Source organism: Ictalurus punctatus, chromosome 8 (genome assembly GCF_001660625.3).
Source record: "Ictalurus punctatus breed USDA103 chromosome 8, Coco_2.0, whole genome shotgun sequence".
Classification (NCBI taxonomy): Eukaryota; Metazoa; Chordata; class Actinopteri; order Siluriformes; family Ictaluridae; genus Ictalurus; species Ictalurus punctatus.
In genome coordinates, this window is record NC_030423.2 from 10,659,211 (window position 1) to 10,679,245 (window position 20,035).

Here is a 20,035-nt window from a genome sequence, read left to right on the forward strand (position 1 = left end):
AATTCACAAAAATACTCTCGTCTCATGGATATCAAACAATTGCAAAGAAAACATATCCAAAACATGGTTTATCCAAAACAATATCTTTGTTAAATGTAGGTGTGCAACAATTATTGGCACCCTTTTAGTCAATACTTTGTGCTACCTCCCTTTGCCAAGATAACAGCTCTGAGTCTTCTCCTATAATGCCTGATGAGGTTCGAGAATACATGGCAAGGGATCTGAGACCATTCCTACATACAAAATCTCTCCAGATCCTTCACATTTCAAGGTCCATGCTGGTGGACTGTCCTTTTCAGTTCACCCCATAGGTTTTCTATGGGTTTCAAGTCAGGGGACCTGGATGGCCATGGCAGGACATTGATTTTGTGGCCAGTAAACCATTTTTGTGTTGATTTTGATTAATGTTTTGGATCATTGTCCTGGTGGAAGATCCAACCACGGCTCATTTGAAGCTTTCTGGCAGAGGCAGTCAGGTTTTCATTTAATCTGTTGATATTTTACAGTCCATGATGCCATGTATCCTAACAAACTGTCCAGATTCTCTGGCAGAAAAACATTAAAGAGCCACCACCATATTTAACCGTGGGCATGAGATATTTTTCCATATGGCTACCTCTCAGTTTGCGTCAAAGCCATCTCTGGTGTTCATTGCAAAAAAGCTCTATTTTGGTTTCATCTGTCCATATAACCCATTCCCATTTGAAGTTCCAGTAGTGTCTGGAAAACTGAAGACTCTTGAGTTTGTTTTTGGATGAGAGTAGGGGCTTTTTTTCTTGAAACCCTTCCAAACAACCTGTGGTGATGTAGGTGACTTCGGATTGTAGTTTTGGAGGCTTTCTGACCCCAAGATGCAACTAACTTCTTCAATTCTCCAGCTGTGATCCTTGAAGACTTTTTGGCCACTCGAATCATACTCTTCACAGTGCGTTGAGAGAATATAGACACTCGTCCTCTTCCAAGTTTATTCATAACATTTCCAGTTGTCTGGAACTTCTTAATGATTGCCTTGATGGAAATGGGCATTTTCACTGCTTGTGCCATTTTCTTATAGCCACTTCCCATTTTGTGAAGCTCAACAACCTTTTGCTACACATCACAGCTATATTCCTTGGTCTTACCCATTGTTATGAATAATGACTAAGGGAATTTGGCCTATGTGTTACCTCATATTTATACCCCTGTGAAACAGGAAGTCATGGGTGAACAATTTCCTGTTCCTAGTCACCCAGGTGTACAAAAAAATGGAAATATTAATGGAATATACTAAATATATTTTTCTTATACGAATTCATAGGAGTGACAATAATTGTTGTGCACACATATTTAACAAAGATTTTTTTTTTTAAATAAACCTGTTGTTTGAAATTCTTTTGATATCCATGAGATTTAAGTATTTGTGATTTTATATTTTTTTAATGTATTTTTTTAACAAAAGATCAAATGGATAACAATAAAGGCAATTTATCACAGCCTTCTTTGCTCATATTTAACAAAGGGAGCCAATATTAGTTAATGGCACTGTATTTATGCCTTTATTCCCTTTTTCTGTCAGTGTGTTTAAAACCATTTTTAAAAAAAGGAGTTTTTTCATGTCAAATGCAGATTTAATACATAATGCAAATTTAGAACAATATAACAAGATTTACACACTAGAAGGTCTTCTGAGTATCTCTGTATTCACAGACAATGCTTAGTAAATTTGCCCCTAAACCAACCTTATTAATTGTGAAACAGTTTAATTTGTAGACCTCTGGAATGACCGAAGAGCTAGCTCGGAGCATTTGCAGACATATCAGGAGTTATCACACCTCTGTTAGTTGTTGACTGTGTTTGTGCTGTAGATCCACGGTGGCTGAGGACCTGCTCACCAGACCTGTGAGTGCAGTTCAGAACCACAGACTTCCTCTCATCCAAGCCGACTCTGCAGAACAAGATTGTAACATTCCTGCTCTCAGACATACACAGGTAACATACATTGTCACAGGTGGCCTGATCCAATTGTTTTTTGATCGATTTTTATATAATGTTGTGACACATCTACTATTTACACATTGTTGTACATGTCTCTCTTGAGGCTGCAAAAAGAACTAATTTGCATATATTTTATGTAACGTTGATTCATAACTCTGGTTACTCTATATGTTTACTTCACATTTTTTTTCATGGTTCAATGCATAGTGATGTTTATGAAACTGCATGAATGGCAGTGTGATATGACCTTCACCATTTTTAGCTCAGGGGTCGGATCATGAGAGGTGGTGCAGTGCACACAGTGTCCAGCCTTCCACCACTGAAAGAGCCCACCCTACTGCTGGAGTCCCTATCCCGCCCCAACACCAACCACATGTTCAGAGTAAGAGTCCTTAAAGGAGCCGTTTGTAGAGCTCACTGATGGAGTGACTTATAAGGTGTTGGGCCATCATGAGCCACCAACACAACTTTAATGCATTTGGCAAAATAATCTGGAACTGAACTGAAGTGAAAAACATCATTCTTCCAAAATATATTCCCTCATGTGGGGTTTGATGATTGCAATAGAGAGCACTTTTATCATGTGACTCCAAAATCTCTAATAAGTATATATTTGCTCAGAGTTGGGGTGACTGTGGATGCCATATCATTCCATGCTTGTGGTGGCCCAACACCTTACTAAGGTACAAATTACAGTGAAACATGACAAGAAGAAAAAAAACATGCACATAGAAATGCTGGAGCTCAGTTCTGCTTCCTTCACGTAAATTTAAAGTTGGGGACTTTTGCTCTCCTGTGCTACCTGCACCCATAGTAATAGACAATTTTTGAAAAATTTCAGTTGTTTGAAGCACAAAAACACCTGAAGTGCTAGTGAAACTGGATTTGAATATGTTTGGACTAGGATTATGGAATATTTGTTTTGAAAGCAGTTTAACAACAATTTTAGTTAAATCAGACTTCATAATGCCCTGTGAGACCTGCTGGTATGCAGACCTGTAGAGAAATGTAGAATTGGGAGTGCTTATTCTGCTGTTACACTATATGGCCTAACATTTGTGGACACCTGACCATCGCACCCATATGTGTGTTTTCTCCAAGCTGTTGCTGCAAAGTTGGTAGCACACAATTATCTAGAATGTTTTTGTATGCCATACCATTACAGTTTGTCTTCACTGTAACTAAGGGGTCTAAACCTGTTCCATGACAATGCCCCTGTGCACAAAGTGAGGTCCATAAATACATGGTTTGCCAAGGTTGGAGTGGAAGAATGGAAGTTGCATGCACAAGTGGCCTGCACAGAACCCTGACCTCAACCCCATTGAACACCTTTGGGATGAACTGGAACACTGACCCCGACCTCCTTGCCCAGGCACATTAGTGCCTGACCTCGCTAATGCTTTTATGGCTGACTGGGCATGTAGGGAAGTGATAGCTCAGTGGTTAAGGTGTTGGTCTACTTCTCAGAAGGTCGTGAGTTCAAGCCCCAGCACTGCTAGTCTGCCACTGTTGGGCCCTTGAGCAAGGCCCTTCGCCCTCAATTGCTCAGATGTATGAATGTGACATAAATTTAATGAATGGACAAATCTCCACAGCTATGTATCAAAATCTAGTGGGAAGCCTTTCTAAAAAGAGTGGAGGATATTATAAAAGCAAAGGGGGGACTAAGTCTGGAATGGGATTTTCAAAAGTGCATATTATCCACAAACATTTACCATATATTTTATTGGGAAGGTATTTTACCTTAAAGACAGCTCCCCCTTTGTCAATTCCTAATGCCCAATCATAACAGCCTTGCATGAGCAGGGATTACTCAACTGTCTGTTCATAGATAAAGATAGGAATGTTATAGCAGGTGTTATATGTGGAGGGTAAAATTTAAAAGGTCTGTTGTAATTCAGGTCTTGTTACATTCTACAGTCAGACACACCGATGAAAAGTTCCTACACAGCCATGGATTTTTCCTTTAGTATGAGGACCGGGAAAAGCCTTTTCACTGGGAGCATCTCCAAAACAGGTGATTGTGTGTGTGTGTGTGTGTGTAACAGTAACACACATGTAGCCTAGCTCACACTTGCACACATTAATCTTACTTGTTTCTGACCATTAATATTACATATAGTCCCCTCCAAAAGTATTGCAATGGCAAGCTAACTCATTTTTTTTTCTCTGTACGATGAAGACATTTGGTTTTGAGCTCAAAAGATGACTGAGATGATAAATCAGACATTAAGACTTAAAATTACTCACTTAAAATTAGGTGGTCTGCCACTAAAGGTGTCATGCTCTAAGTTGTTTAACACACCTATTAGGTGGTCTGCCACTAAAGGTGTCATGCTCTAAGTTGTTTAACACACCTAGGTGTAAATATCAGGAAATGAAAGCTGAAATTCTGATTCTTGAGGTGGGGGTGGTGAGGAGTAGGGGGTTGATATTATTACATGCTCATTATTACATATAACTCATAAGTAACTATTATAACTTGGTAGATGTGTATGTATGGTCATTGTGAGCTGAGTTTTGTTTGTGTCTCATGTGTTACTAAATTGTATGTTGAATTTGTGTCTTAGGTGAAGGCACACCTATGGGTGTAACAGGCTTCAGCATGGGCATCACTTCTTCTACAGCAAATGGCTTTTCTGACTGTGCCGCGCCACCAAAGAGACGCACACATCTCTCTTCCTCTGATGGGGAAGGGGGGAACATAACTATACTTGGATCAGTGGGTAAATATAAAGCAATAATAATTATGAATGAGTTTATTCAATATTATTTATGCTTAATCAACATCTTTGGACACTGGAAATTAGGTTTCGGTTTTTCTAATACAGCACTCTGGATTTGAAATGAAACGATGCAGACGGACTATATTTGCAGACAATTTTTTATGATCGACAATTTTTAAAAAAAATACTTTTAACAATTTTCCTAAACTCTTAACACACCAACACACAATTGGCAAAACGGTTCATTACATGCTAAAAATCCACACATTGTAAACTAAACTCAAACAGTAATTTTCAAAAAACAATAATACACTAACACAATACACTATGTCTACCAAAACACTGCAAACATGTCTCAAAATCAAATAATTCTCCCAAAACACTAACACATGTTCTCTTCCAACAGGAAAATTTAGTCAATCATAGCACAATGTCATAAAAGCACTAACATTAGATGGAATTACAGATACTGCATTATTTTATATGCGTCAGGTCTGCCCTTATACAATAGACAGTTTATTGTATTGATCATAGATTGTGCTTTGCACTGCAGTTTCTTTTGAAGCCTCTCTACATTTTTGTTTTGTCGGGTTTAGCAAATGCATGCATTTTGTTTCTTTTGCTGCATAAATTCAATGCAAAACATGAATTGACCAATCTCAGACTAGCTTTATAGAATGTACGGTTTATGGGGAGAAAAAAAAAAGAAGACCGAGACAGAATTGTTGCAGTAAAGGCTCTATTTGCAACAGGACATTACTGCAAGATAACATAAATATGCAATATAGCTTCCATTTATTACGCAAAAATACAAAATATACAAACAGAAAAAGCCACAGTAGAATAATAATAATAAAAATGTCATCTTCTAATCTACCCGGTCTTCTGCATTTGGCCACATGTTCTCATCTACATCACACCTGATATCATCTCTGGCAAGGCATCTTGGGAAGAATCTCTTGGCATGCCTTCTCCACCCCTGGCAGTGTTCAGCTGTGATGTCTTGGCATGCAGCATCCATTTCATCCAGGAGGGACATTTGGTATTGTGGACGATGGTCAAAAACCTTCCATCTCCAGGCTGAGAACAACTCCTCAATGGGGTTGAGGAAAAGGTAGTAAGGGGCAAGGAAAAGGGACATCATCCTCGGATGGGCATCAAACCAGGCTGTGACTGCATGGGAATGGTGGAATGCCACGTTGTCCCATGTGGTCATATATATTGGCAAGTGGTCTCCCACTTGTCCCCTTTCTGCCTCTGTCACCTGTCTTTCATACAGGTCTTCTAAAAACTGGAGAAGGGGCCAGTCTCACATTTATGCGGCACACGTGGTGATGTTGGCTCCTCTCTGGCCCGGCATGGTAACTGTAGCCCTTTTGCCAATTATGTTTTTTACGCACCAACGCTTTTTCCACAAGTTGAAGCCATCCTCGTCAAAATAGATCATTTGCTGTGGGACATTGACCTCCAACTCCATGATTCTCTGAAAGTAATCAGACATGTTGTGTGTAAATGCTTTGCTGTATACCTACTGTATGTCCTATTGTACTCCAGGTTTATAGAGTAGTTTACTGCAAAACACACTATGTATAGTACAGTAATGACTGTATTGCATGACCTTACCTGGACGTCTTGGCGACTGAGTTCTTTGATGACCTCAGCATTCCTTTCAAAAGGAACTTTTATACAGTTGTTTCATTCGGACTCTGTGTTTAGCTAGAGTCCGAGAAATGGATGTTATGCTGATTGCTGCAATGTTCCCAAAGACAAGGTTGTCCTCTACAACTCTGAACTGTATGTCCTTCAGTTTTATTTCATTGTCAACAATCAATATGTTGACAATAGCAAGTTCCTGTTCTTCATTTAGGAGCTTTCCTCAGTCCCCTGATGGAGGTAGACGTTGAATCCTTAGAGAGACAAAATACAGTTACATATTCGAGACCGGAGGCATACGGTCACTGTACAGTAATACATGGTAAAATTACTGTATTTACACTTTGCAGTAGGAGGAGCCCTTATACAAGATCCTACCTGTTGATTTCTTGAAAAATCCAGACAATGGATGCCACTGTGTCCCAGTTGAGATTTACCAGTCTTTCTGTATGATAGCCTGTGGTTTCATCAGTTACCCTAGCTGTTTCCCTTCTTTGAGAGCCACCACGCATTCTAACTCCTCTCCCTTGTCCTCGTCCAGACATTAGTAAATGGTCTGCACTTATATAGCGCTTTTATCCAAAGCACGTTACACCTCATTCACCCATTCACACACCAATGGTAGCAGAGCTGCCATGCAAGGCGCTAACTTGCCATCGAGAGCAACTTTGGGTTCAGTGTCTCACCCAAGGACACTTCGGTATGTGGAGTCATGTGGGCCGGGAATCGAACCCGCCAACCCTACAATTAGTGGACAACCCGCTCTACCACCTGAGCCACAGCCACCCAGTGGTCTCCCTTCTCCTGGTACTCGTCTTCCTCTCGCTTGTTGAGGCATTTTTCTTACTTTCTTTGTGTTGCTCTATATTGTTCCTTTTCCACACAAGATCAACCCAAAGAGTTCCTCTTTTACTATATACCATATGGTCATGCGATTTAAAAAAATCTCAACACCTGAGTGTATTTCCTAGATGGGAATCGCTGTGATTTGATCTTTTTGCAGAACTTCAATCAGCTGTTTCTCAGTAGCAATCGAATAAAATACAGGGGATATATTTGTGTTTCAGTTCACCACATGAACAGCTGTTCATTTTGACTTTGCCCTATAAGTTAGGTTTACAACATGTTATCTGTTCTGACATGCAGTGTGAAAACATTTGTAAACTTGGCAGTAAAAATCCATTGTTTTGGTCTTGGTTGAGCTTGTGTTTAAAAGAAGTTCAAGCATTTTAAATTTGTGTTAACTGTATGCATTTTGTTTTAAAGCAACAAGAAATGTGTTAATTGTACACAGACAGATGTGCTAATTGTGTTAAGAGTTTAGGAAAATTGTTAAAAGTATTGAAAAAAATTGTTATAGCAGTCGTACAAAACTGTAAATTCTGGGATGTTCATTCATTCATTTTCCTTGCACTGTTCCTGCTGGGGGTTGCAGTAGAAACAGAATGAGAAGGTCAGCCCAGACTTCTCTGTCCACAGCCACAGTCTCTATTTCCTCCTGAGGGCTCCCCAGATATTCCCAAGCCATGAGATACATATCTCACCTGTTGGTCCTGGGTCTGTATTGCGGTGTCTGTCCAGTTGGACATGCCTAATACAGCTCTAGGGATGGAGCTGACCAGGGGCATCCTTTTAAGCGCCCTGAACCATGTCGTCTGGCTCCTTTTCAATACTATGGAGCAGCAGCTTTACTCCAAGGCTCTCCAAGATTGCCTCTTCATCCTATCATGGATAATATACCATTCATTAATTCACTCACTACCACTAGATCATGACCATAGGTGAGTACAGACACGTAGATTGACTGGTAAACGGAGAACCTCATCCGACACCCAACTTCATCTCTAAAGACTGATAAAGAGACTCCAACACTACTGATGTGAACACAATCCATGTGTTAATCTCTCATCACTCATGAATAAGATCCCAAGGTTCTGTCCTTGTAGCAAGATCTGTCCCCTCAGCTAAAGGGAACATCCTGTTTTGTTTTTTTTTGGTTGGTTTTTTTTTTTTGTTTTTTTCTTTTAAAAAAGAGGAGGTCATCCTTGGGATCGGACCAGGAAGTGCTGATTTTTGTCTCGGTTGCTTCACAGTTAAACATTGAAGTGGGTATTAGAGGTTCCACGGATCTCCATACAACATCAAACATTCGTATTATCATAATCCGAACCTTCTCGGGTACCCTCGAGCTGTGAGGTAGCAATGCTACCCACTGCACCACCATGCCAACTCGCCACTCATTCCACTCACGTGGAACAGGTTCTCTTGTCATTAATGTTGTGATGACCAACAGTAAGAGAAATTCTGAAGTAAATGTTACTGAACCCAGTGGAAAGATTTGTAGCAGGACACACAATACCAAAGTATATTGAAGTAAGTATGTCAAGTTAAAGCTGATATTCTGCAACTTCATAGACCGTGTCTCATTTCCAATTCAGTATGCTGGACAACAGAGCCACGCATTGCACTGTTATCACGGTTGTATTAGTGGCATCAGAAAATCGTATTAAAATGTAATGTGGCCTGTCTAATGTGATCCTGATCTTAGCTGTTTTAGCTTAACCTAGCTCAGGCAGGAGGCAAGTAGAACTGAATTTTTGTCTCCATAGATATAATATATACAGTGCATTCTTTCTAACTAAATTGTAAGTAATCAAAAATACAAGAGGGGCTTTTAAGTATGAGAAACTTTCTAGAATAATGCATGAGATTAAATATTGTTTTGTTTGAGTTACTGGGATTTAATTAATGTGTTTTAATGAGGAGAGTTGAAGGACAAACACACAAACCAAGAGAAGTGCATTGTTCTTTGATTTATCAGTAACAAATGCAAATCAATCTTAACATTTCTCAGGAGCTCGGAAGGCATTGAATCGGTTTCCAATACATGCGAGGAAGAAGTTTCATGTGGTAATGCCACAACACAGTTAAACAATGTTTACAATGTTGAAGGACACCGCAGAGTGCATCTCATCTCCGACTGTAACAGTGTGGAAGAATAATTTGGTGCTTTACAGTGCATTTGCACTAACAGAACTTGTTGCTTTATGGCCAGATATTTTATATACATTGTAAATGTATAATGTTAGCAATTATGCTGACCATATTTAAAATTAACCTGTGTGTTTGCATTTGTGTTCTCTGATTTTGTAATACATGCCTGTCTTAAATGCTAAGTCAGTGTATATGTGAAAATGACTATGGTTATGTAGTCCAATAAATTTATTTTTGTAGAACTGTGTATTGTATGTTTTACCTAGAGATATTTGAACAGCTCACTTGTAGTCTATTAGTAAGGCTTCAGCTCTAACCTTAACACGAATTGATCATGAACTTTTGATTTTATTTATAAAAAAAAAAAGAAAACTTCTTTTTACTTTACTTTTTTATATCTGAAATACTAGACTACATTTAAGTGCTGACATTTTCACTTGAGTATAATTTCACTTGAGTATAATAAAATATGTTTTCATGTGTTTGAGTAAGATTTTGACACAATACCTATACCTGCACATATAAATATATTTTTCTGTATTTTGTCCCTGGTTAGCCTTCAGTGATATTACTACCAGATGTTTCTACCAGAAAATGAATTGCAGTAACTTCAATATTTACCATTCATATGCAAGCATAGTAGCAGTGTACTCCATATTCCTGCATTTTTATTCTTCTCAGTTTATGGCCTAGCTGACCAGTGAAATGGGTAGTAAAGCACATGTTGTTAAACACTAGCTTTGTTAAACACAAATGCACCACTTTTTCCAATTATCCAGATTGAAGAGACGATTGCATGGCAACACAGTATGTGATGTGTTGCTCTTCTCCTGTCAATGATTTAACTGGAGGCCGTAAATAAACTAGCATGACCCGATAATCTTTGGCTTTGTTTGTGAAAGTTAAGGTTGAAGTTCATGTGAGCGGGATTTATCTACCTTTTCACAACATTCACTGATGCCAATTCCATTACTGCAGAATGGAAATTCTGTTTGGATTGCACACCCTGGGGAGCATAACTTCCATCGTCCTGCTTATTCTTCTGATGTGTATGTTATATTCTCCAATTAAAAGCTACATACATAAATGGAGGGAGATGAAACCAATTCCAGGAATGGAGCATGCCTTCCCATTCATTGGTAATGCTTTGCAGTTCAAAGCTAATGCAGGAGGTATGGTGTTGTAACCGTTTGGTTATTTTATCATGTTTTGCTTGTTGAATAGAGTTTGTGTTTGAAGAATTGGTGCATTGCATTTTATATTTGTATGTCGTTTAAAGAATTTTTCAACCAGATTGTTGAGGGGACTAATGAAAACAGACACAGGCCTCTCGTGAAGGTCTGGGTGGGACCCATCCCCTTCCTTGTTTTATTTCATGCAGAGACAATTGAGGTGTGTATAATTAAACCATTAGTCACAATACCTGCTCTTCTGGCAACAGAAAGTGATGATTCATGTTCATACAGTATGGTCACTCTGTGATGCTGGAAAAGTGCCAAGTACTGCAGCATTTGTTCCACATTAAAAATTAGTAACAATGTCAACAGTTTATTAACGGCTTGTTTAAGCAATACATTTCTTTTCTTCTTGTTTAAATTCTTGTTGCTTCTTTTTTCTTTTCTTTTTTCCCCTCCAGGCGGTCCTCAGCAATTCCAAGCATCTAGATAAATCTTATCCCTACAGATTTCTGCACCCTTGGCTTGGCACAGGTTTACTCACCAGGTACAGATACAAAACCACCTGTCTACTGTGAATTGCATGGATTTAAGGCTGGATTCAACATTTGGATTCATAAGCTCTTTTAGTTAATAGCTTTACATTCAAGTCAATTTACCGATGCTCTGATCCAGATCCGCTAATGCTGGTTTGTACAAGTGCTAGAATCATCTAGGCAAAAACAAATGGTTAAAGAGTGTAATGCATGTGAATTTTAAACTTCAGTACACAAGCTTCAGAAAACCGTGATATATATATATATATATATATATATAATTTATATTTATATTTATATTTATATTACAAAAGACAACCAATACAAAATAAGTGCAGAAGCAAAAGAAAGATTATCTTAGATATTGTTTAGACTTTATGAAGAAACAATGGGCCTAGTCAAAGTGGAGAGAAAGTTATTCCAGTGAGAAGCAGGATACTGAAGCAGTGAGTTTTTTGTTATGAGCAGGTTGTGACCTCAGAGATTTTTCAGTTGCACAGAGTTTGAAGGTCTGAGTTGGTATGCAGGTATGTAGTTTTGAACCACTGCATAGATAAAGGTGAATAGCCCTTTTGATGCCTGGAATGTGAGGACAACAGTTTTAAATTAAATCTTTCCTGCAGCAGGTCACCAGTGGGAGAAGGGGGCTTCAGTCTTATCACAGAATTTGGGGTTCTGAGCCAGGCAAGCAGCTGCATTCTAAATGCATTGAGAGGATTTGAGACACATGAAGGGCGTCCAACAAGTAGCAAGTTGCGGTCGTTAGGTCTGGAAATTGGAGGACTGGAGTTAGTATGAGAATCTCTATGCAGAAAAAGTCATATTCTTCTGGTATTGTAAAGACAAGTCAATAGGATTTGTTGGTTGATGTGATTGGAGAGGTTGAGTCCATCCACACATAGATATTTAGCCAAGGGTATCAGAGATGATTGATAGGTCCCACACAGAGGTTTTGTGAATGTTGAGGCAGATTATTGGTCTTTCAGAAGACCTCCAACTGCCTTTCAGACAATTCTTCCTAGTTGAAGACCCAAGTTGTGTGTCGTCAGAGTAGCAGTGTTGGAAGAAGCAATGAGATTTGACCACTTATGCCAGATGTCTGGTATACAAAGAGAAGACTGGACCACAAAATGAACTCTAGGGAATTCCAGTACTAAGACTTTGAGGTGATAAGTACTGAGAAGTGATACAAAATGTTTACTCTTCTTTATATAACTTGGCAGCTTTGTATAGTCACGACTGAAATGCCAAGAATGCTTTTGACAGCAGTTCTCTACAAGCATTAAAAAACATTATACAAATATTCCAGAAAGCGAATCTATGTGGAATTCATGATTTGCCTCCCACACATTGCAGTACGGGAGACAAGTGGCGCAGTCGACGCAAAATGCTGACCCCGACATTTCACTTTTCTATTCTCACTGACTTCCTGGAGGTTATGAATGAGCAGAGTGATATTTTGACCCAGAAGATGCTGAAACATGTAGGCGGAGAACCATTTAACTGCTTCAGCTACATTACACTCTGTGCCTTGGACATTATATGCGGTTAGTATTTTCTTTCCACTGCCTGCCATTTCAATACCTTCGAATCACCAGTATTCTTTGAAATTAAACACTTGGGTAATTGGGTACTTGAGAGATACATCTGTCTATGCAGATAGATCTATGCAGCAATTTTAATTTTGTATGATTTTCCCCACAAAACAGAAACCGCAATGGGCAAAAGTATCTATGCACAGAGTAATGCTGACTCTGAATATGTCCAGACGGTGTATAAGTAAGTATTTATATTCATATATGCATAAATGGGTACATCTACTATATAGTGTGTTTTGTAGGATGATGAAATGAAATTATTGTCTGTTTCTTACCCCCTCTACTCACTGGAAACGCACCACCACCTGGTCCAGCTGTCATTTGAGTGGTAGATCATTCCCATCATGACACTGACTGTAGTAACAGTGTAGTGTGTGTTGCGCTGGTATTAATGTATTATGCACTACGATGATATCTATTCAGTGGTAGTCCTATAGTGGTCCCTTTGAATGACTAGAATAAAGGGAGGCTGTCGTTTTTGTAGCTCTAATTTAGGGACCTCTGTAGGTGTAACTTTACAATATGTAGAATTTTCATATATTAGTGATATTTTTTTTTGCTTTTGGTTCAGGTTAAGCCTTGCTAAAACATAATCATCACAAACAAGCCTCTGTAGTCATTTCCTATTAAACCAATCAGTTAAACGTATATGTCAGTGTAACTGAATAAGCAAAAGTAAATTAAGTATTTGAGCAAACACCAAATACACCAAATACATTTTTTTTTAATTATAAAAAATAAGAAAAACTAAAGAGGTCACAAGGCCACATCGTAAACTGTACTTGTCAAGTATGATGCAGCGAACTCGATGCAAGTGCAGGGTGTTTATTGAAAACCACAATGCAGGCAAGCAGACACGGATAAATTAAAAATCAGACAAACAGTGATCATCAGAAAGGCTAGATTAAGCAGTACTAAAATACTTGTATTTGGCTATGAATAACAGCAAAGATCTCACACACAACAAGAGCTCATGGAATCACACAAGCAAGACTGCTTAATGTATGTGTGTGAAAGTCCAGGATATTTTAGGAAGTGAGTAAATCGAAGACTGGCCTGCAGGATTAGTACTCGGGGGGGCTGTGAACGGACATATTGTTTGTGTTCACTGGTCATCGAATTATGCTGGGGAAAATTCATACCATGCAGTGGGGGGAATATTTACACTCTGTACAATGTAATCAAAACTTCCCTTAACCTTCCTGCAGGATGAGTGACATCATCACTCGGAGACAGAGAGCACCGTGGTGGTGGCCTGACTGGATTTATAATGTGTTAGGAGAGGGTAAAGAGCATGCAAAGAGACTCAAGATTTTACACTCCTTCACTGCAGGTGTAAGTAACTTTTCTCATTTTTTATTAACCTTAAGTTGTGAGCATTTTGATCCATATATTTTGTATGGCCCTTAGTAATTAAATGATTGTGCTGAAGATCATTTAATATACAGTCCCCTCCAAAACTATTGCAATGACAAAGCCAATTCATTTGTTTGTGCTGTACACTACAGACATTTAGGTTTCAGATCAAAAGATTGATATGAGACGAGAGTTTAGGATTTTAACTTTTATTTCGTGGTATTTAAATCTAGATGTGTTGAAAAACATAACAGATAGAACCTTTTGTATTCGACCACCCTATTTTTAAAAGAAGTAGGAACAAATAAGTCTGAAAGTAAATAACACTTGGTATTTGGATGCATATCACTTGCTTACAGTAACTGCATCAAGCCTGCAAGTCATTGACCTCACCATTGACCTCCTCTTCTTTTGGGATGCTTTTAACGCAGCATGTTTCAGGTGATATTTGCAGCCAGGATTTCTCTCTTCAGTCTCCTCTTCAAGAGGTGAAATGCATGCTCAATTGAGTTAAGGTCTGGTAATTGACTTGGCCAGTTTAAAGCCTTCTACTTTTCCCCCCGATGAAGACCTTTGTTGAGTTGGCAGTATGTTTTGGATCATTTTTTGCTGCGTGATGAAGTTCCTCCTGATTCATTTGGATGCATTTCTCTGTAAATTGGCAGACAAAATATTCTTGTACACTTCTGAATTTATTCTGCTCTTACCATTATGAGTTATATCATCAATAAAGATTAGTGAGCCTGTTTCAGAAGCAGTCATGCAAGCCCAAGCCATGGAGTTGCAAAACCAAATACCAGCATGTGTTTGGGATATACACTCACCAGTTACTTTTAACGGAATACCTGTACAACTGCTCATTTATGCAGTTGTCCAATCAGCCAATCGTGTGGCAGCAGGGCAGTGTGTAAAATCATGCAGGTATAAGTTATGAGTGTCAGTTAATGTTGAGATCAAAGATCAGAATGGGGGATAAAAATTATTTTTGATCATCGCATGGTGCCAGATAGGCTGGTTTGAGTATTTCATTTCAAATTGCTGATCTCCAGAGATTTTCACACACACAGTTTACACAGATTACTGCAAAAAAAAACATTCTGTTTGCAGGCTGAAACATGAGAGATCAGAGAAGAATGATCAGACTGGTCTGAGCTCACAGACTCACCAAAACTAGACAGTTGATGACAGGAAAAAGACCAGGTGATCAACTGTCCAGTTTGGGTAAGCCTCTGCCCATAATAGCATCAGATGCTTGTTCTTGGCTGACAGGAGTGGGATCCAATGTGGAATCCACACCCATTGTCAGGTGTCTACTTTAAGATTTTCAGAATTAAAATGTTTTTACTGCCTGACGAAGGCTATCATGGTCAAAAGATTGTCTTTTCCTATTTATTATTAGATGTTCATAAGAGCGTTATAGCAGTGTGCTGTCCTTTCTTTCTTTTAACTTCTGCTGTTGTAGCCCATATACCTCAAGGTTCAATGTTCTTGTGAATGCTGAGATGATTTATTTATTTATTTATTTTTTGCTCACCACTGTTGTAAAGTGATTATTTGAGTTACTATATCCTTCCTGTGGCTTGAACCAATCTGGCCATTTCCTTATCTTATCAACAAGACGTTTCCACCCATGGAACACTCACTCACTCACTCACCCCCCCCAACCCCCCCCCCCCCCCCCCCCCCCCCCCCGGGACCAATATTCATTCCACGATCAAAGTCACAGATCACACATTTTCTTCATTCTGATGCTTGATGTGAACGTTAACTAAAGCTCTTGGAGGAAATTGTGCTGCCCAGTGTTACACCTATTGCAACACACTCAAACTACAAATGATGCAATCATATATCATTGACATAAAGCATTCTCAAATAATAAATGTCAACAATACAATAAAATGCCAAAAGTACATGATAACTTTTTTAAAGTTTTTTTTTGGTAGATCCTACTCTTTATTGCATTTATTTATTTATTTTAAGCATCCAGAGCTTGGAGCCAAAACAGTAAACCATTTGATGGAAAATATAGCTGATGGACTTTGACCCAAAGTCTCCGTGTGTTTGAGTCTTTCATGCTGTTTGTGTTTGGAAGGTGATCAAAGAGAGAGCAGAGCAATCGAGTGAAGGATCTGACAATGATTCAGACCGTTGCCTAAGAAAGAGAAGGGCCTTCTTGGACATGCTGTTAAAAACCAAAGATGATGCTGGTGCTGTGCTGAGCCACGAGGACATTCAGGAGGAAGTGGACACCTTCATGTTTGAGGTGGGAGCAAAATACACTACACTATACCAGAAGTGGACAAGCGTGTGCCTGATACCAGCCTTTTATGGTATCTTTAATAGGGGCACGACACCACAGCAGCTTCCATGAACTGGGCCTTACATCTGATCGGCTCTCATCCAGAAGTCCAGAAGAAAGTACAGGCAGAGCTGCAGGAGGTGTTTGGTAACACCACTTATACCGTCATGTTCTGTTCCATTATTAGCTGTCAAAACAATATTCATGGTAGTTAATACAGAAAATCCATTCACATGTTGATGGAAAGTATGTGTTAACTGTTTAATTGTTGTTTTTTTTTATTACTAATAATTGAACAAATCATTATTAGCAATAAAAACAATATTTATGGTAGTGACTTGCAAGTCCCCTTCACATGCTGAAGGGAAGAGTATAAATAAGAGATGAAATGTGACAGGGACCAACTTTTGTTTAATATTTAAGACTAAATAAGAGAACAATCATTTTAACACATTTTGCCTTGCTAATCCCAGGTCCAAATAATGTGAATATAATAAACTGTAAAATAAACTATAAAATTTCACATAAAAAAAATATTATGCAGCTTTTATTCCAAATGTCACTTTAAAAAATTTTTCTGTAGACAGAAAACCATACTAATTGGTAAATGTGGCTATGAGAAATCTCGTACTTGCCCCTCTTCCCCTCTTCCCCTCTTTCTCTCTCTGCACTGTCGGACAGGTTCATCACAGCGCCATGTGGGAGTGGAGGATCTAAAAAGACTGCGCTACCTGGAGTGTGTGATCAAGGAGAGTCTGCGAATCTTCCCTGCAGTGCCGCTGTTTGCGCGTAGCATCTGTGAGGATTGTACAATAAGTAGGTTACAGCACATTGTCATCATGTCATTTGGTGCACCGAAACGTGGCTCATCGAAGTCACTGCCAGTATTTGTATCTCAGTGAAACAGCAGATGATTCTAAGCAGCTACAATCTTTTCACCTTCCTGAATGAAAACTTTCAGCTGCTTCAGTTACATCACATCCTGTGTGAAACTAAATGGAATTACAATTGAAAGATAACACACTTAATGAGCACTGTTGTTGAAAATGTCAAAAACAGAGAGAGAACTTTTCAGGGACTCATGACGGAATTACTCATTGTGACATACTGTTCGCTTTTTTTTTATATCAAAGACTGATTGTTCAATCAATCAACCAACATTTTTTTAAAGCACATTTAAACACGTTGATCTGAAGTGCTGTACAATAGGAAAAGTAAACCAATAAAAACAAGAACATCTAGACATTTTCAAAAGCTAAAGAATAAAAATATGATTTAAGGGAGGATTTAAAAATTCCAATTCAATTTTATTTGTATAGCAATTTTAACAATGGACATTGTCCCAAAGCAGCTTTGCAGAAATATATAAATTCAGGATATAGATTTTATATATCTGAATTTATCCCTAATGAGCAAGCCAGAGGTGACTCTGGCAAGGAAAAAGTCTCTGAGACGATATAAGGAAGAAACCTTGAGAGGAACCAGGCTTAAAAGGGAACCCATCATCATCTGGGTGACACCGGCTAGTGCAAGTATAAATAAGTAAATCCTTTCTATAATTGTGCTAATACTACATGGTCAAATAGTGCAATTGGGTAACCAAGAAATTCGCACAGTTTTTTGTGGTTTTTTTTTTTTTTTTTTTTTTTTTTTACATGAAGTATGTTTTGTTGAACGTCTCTACTGTTGGAGACTTAAGGGCAAAATTGTTTGTGGCAACTGCAATGCTGAAGCTATCATAGCAATTGTAGTCCTAAACCATCATAGCATAACTGTTCATATGAATTGAGGACCAAAGCTATCTTTATGGTTTTAAGTGGTACCATCCTCAGTAAGCTCAATGGTCTTTAGGCTGCACCATGTGGGGACATCCTCAGCAACAGCATGTAACTTCCAATTGATGAGAACTCCAACCAGAAGTAGGGCATCAGGATGGATCAGGCAGGTCCGGAGAGCAGAAGGGGTCAGGAAAAATAGCTAATGATGAAGCAGACCTCACATGAAATCGGAAACTATTCCAAAGTTTGGGTCTGGCCACAGAAAAAGCCTGATCACCCTTGGACTAACATCGACACTGGAGGACAGACAAAAAAAAATTGGTCACTAATCATTAATTACAAAAATGATCGTTGTAAAAAACTACTATTTTTCCGCAGATGGTTTCAAAGTTCCAGAAGGAGTAAATGCTGTGATCATCCCATACGCTCTCCATCGTGATCCTCGTTTCTTTCCGGAGCCTGAGGAGTTTAGACCAGAGCGCTTCCTTCCAGAGAACAGCACAGGAAGACACCCGTATGCATACATCCCGTTCTCCGCTGGTGCTCGAAACTGCATTGGTAAGAGACAAAAGAAAGATGCTGAAGCATAAAACAATCGCACACCATTCCAATCACACCAAAACAGCCTGTGACCCATAACTTTGTAAACCACTTCCACAACTCTTAGTGAAGAAGTGAAAAACTTCACGGTGCTAAATTTCTGGGTCAGGGTTATTTTGTTTTATCAGGCAGGTCACATTATATTAGCAAGCCCACTTGTTATGATATGGTGTCCCAGTACCATTACATTGCAATTCATGGACCCGCAGCTATACTCCACCCAGAATCAATCACCCATTTAGCATGACCGACTACAACAGAGGAATTGCTAACTTTCCTCCTGCATTTATCTCCAGAGAGCACAGACCTGTCTTCCACTGTTGACTGAGACAGAGTGTCTCTCATCAAGTGGTGCTGGCAGTTCCTGCCCACTGGCCACTCAAAAGGGAGCATCACTGCATGTGCAAAAGAGAGGAGAGAGAGTGTGTAAAAGAATGTGCTATGCCTTCGGAGATTAATCGTTGCAGCCCTCTGTCTGCTGCCTTCCAGCATTGAATTGAAAATCAGAATACAAAGATATAATGTGAGGTAGAATATAATGTGGTATATAATGTGAATGTAGAATTGTAGTACTTGACAGATATTTCTCTCTCTCTCTCTCTCTCTCTCTCTCTCTCTCTCTCTCTCTCTCTCTCTCTCTCTCTGTGTGTTTGTGTAACTCCAGGCCAGCGATTTGCTATGATGGAAGAGAAGGTAGTTCTTGCCACAGTGTTACGTCACTTTGAAGTGCAGGCGTGTCAGAGTCGTGAAGAGCTGAGACCCCTGGGGGAGCTCATCCTCCGTCCAGAGAAGGGCATTTGGATCCAACTAGACAAGAGGGCCAACTAAACCCGAGTCACGTCTTGCATGCAATGTATGTAGTTCTTCAGGTATGGGGCAGAGAGATTTTGGCTGTCATTTGTGGTACATTACAGTCAGCACACACACATGCATGGCATAGGAATTCTCTTGTACTCAAACTGTAGACTTTGAGACACTACTTTGTGTGTTCCAGTGCATCCAGTAGAAACCTACAGTTTTCCATGCTTTAAATATCATACAGTGAGGGATATTTGCTCTTTTCTGTAGCACACTGTATATACATTAGTTAACAAGATATTTAAAAAAAAAAATAAAAACAAACTGCATCAATAACGATTGCTACTTTGAATCATTGTCTTAAGGTACATAAAATGATCTGCCAACATATTGAATGGATCAGCTGATCATAACAGTTCATAAAACAAAATATTACTATTAACGTAAAAAAAAAAAAAAAAAAAAAACGCTGGGATGGAAACTCCAGCTGCGAATAAAATCTCCAAAATGCACATAAACTTACTGCGCTCAGTTAAGGTTGTTAATTT

General features: G+C 38.9%; 2 protein-coding genes and 1 long non-coding RNA gene across 3 annotated transcripts in view; 2 read left to right on the forward strand and 1 right to left on the reverse strand.

Annotated features, from left to right (window-relative positions):
• fam149a (family with sequence similarity 149 member A) overlaps positions 1-9,957 on the forward strand; it is a 29,452-nt gene extending 19,495 nt beyond the window's left edge. Inside the window, exons 11-15 of the mRNA XM_017475032.3 lie at positions 1,845-1,968; positions 2,237-2,356; positions 3,895-3,991; positions 4,545-4,700; positions 9,208-9,957. Coding sequence (XP_017330521.1) covers positions 1,845-1,968; positions 2,237-2,356; positions 3,895-3,991; positions 4,545-4,700; positions 9,208-9,284 — 574 coding nt within the window. The 3' untranslated portion in view covers positions 9,285-9,957. The remainder of the gene's footprint in view (positions 1-1,844; positions 1,969-2,236; positions 2,357-3,894; positions 3,992-4,544; positions 4,701-9,207) is intronic.
• LOC108269275 (uncharacterized) lies at positions 4,841-10,156 on the reverse strand. The gene is made up of 4 exons (XR_001813442.3): positions 9,969-10,156; positions 7,898-8,075; positions 6,324-6,607; positions 4,841-6,183 (listed from the first exon to the last, which is right to left on the reverse strand). It is a non-coding gene; the product is annotated as an uncharacterized LOC108269275 (long non-coding RNA).
• Positions 10,157-10,262: 106 nt separating this feature from the next.
• On the forward strand, positions 10,263-19,823 carry LOC108269274 (cytochrome P450 4V2). Its single transcript, XM_017475034.3, has 11 exons — positions 10,263-10,519; positions 10,627-10,739; positions 10,984-11,069; positions 12,415-12,605; positions 12,768-12,837; positions 13,865-13,991; positions 16,105-16,275; positions 16,356-16,458; positions 16,993-17,127; positions 18,468-18,647; positions 19,354-19,823. Exons 1-11 carry the CDS (start codon positions 10,327-10,329, stop codon positions 19,515-19,517), a joined length of 1,533 nt encoding a protein of 510 aa, XP_017330523.1. The 5' UTR covers positions 10,263-10,326; the 3' UTR covers positions 19,518-19,823.
• Positions 19,824-20,035: the final 212 nt, after the last annotated feature.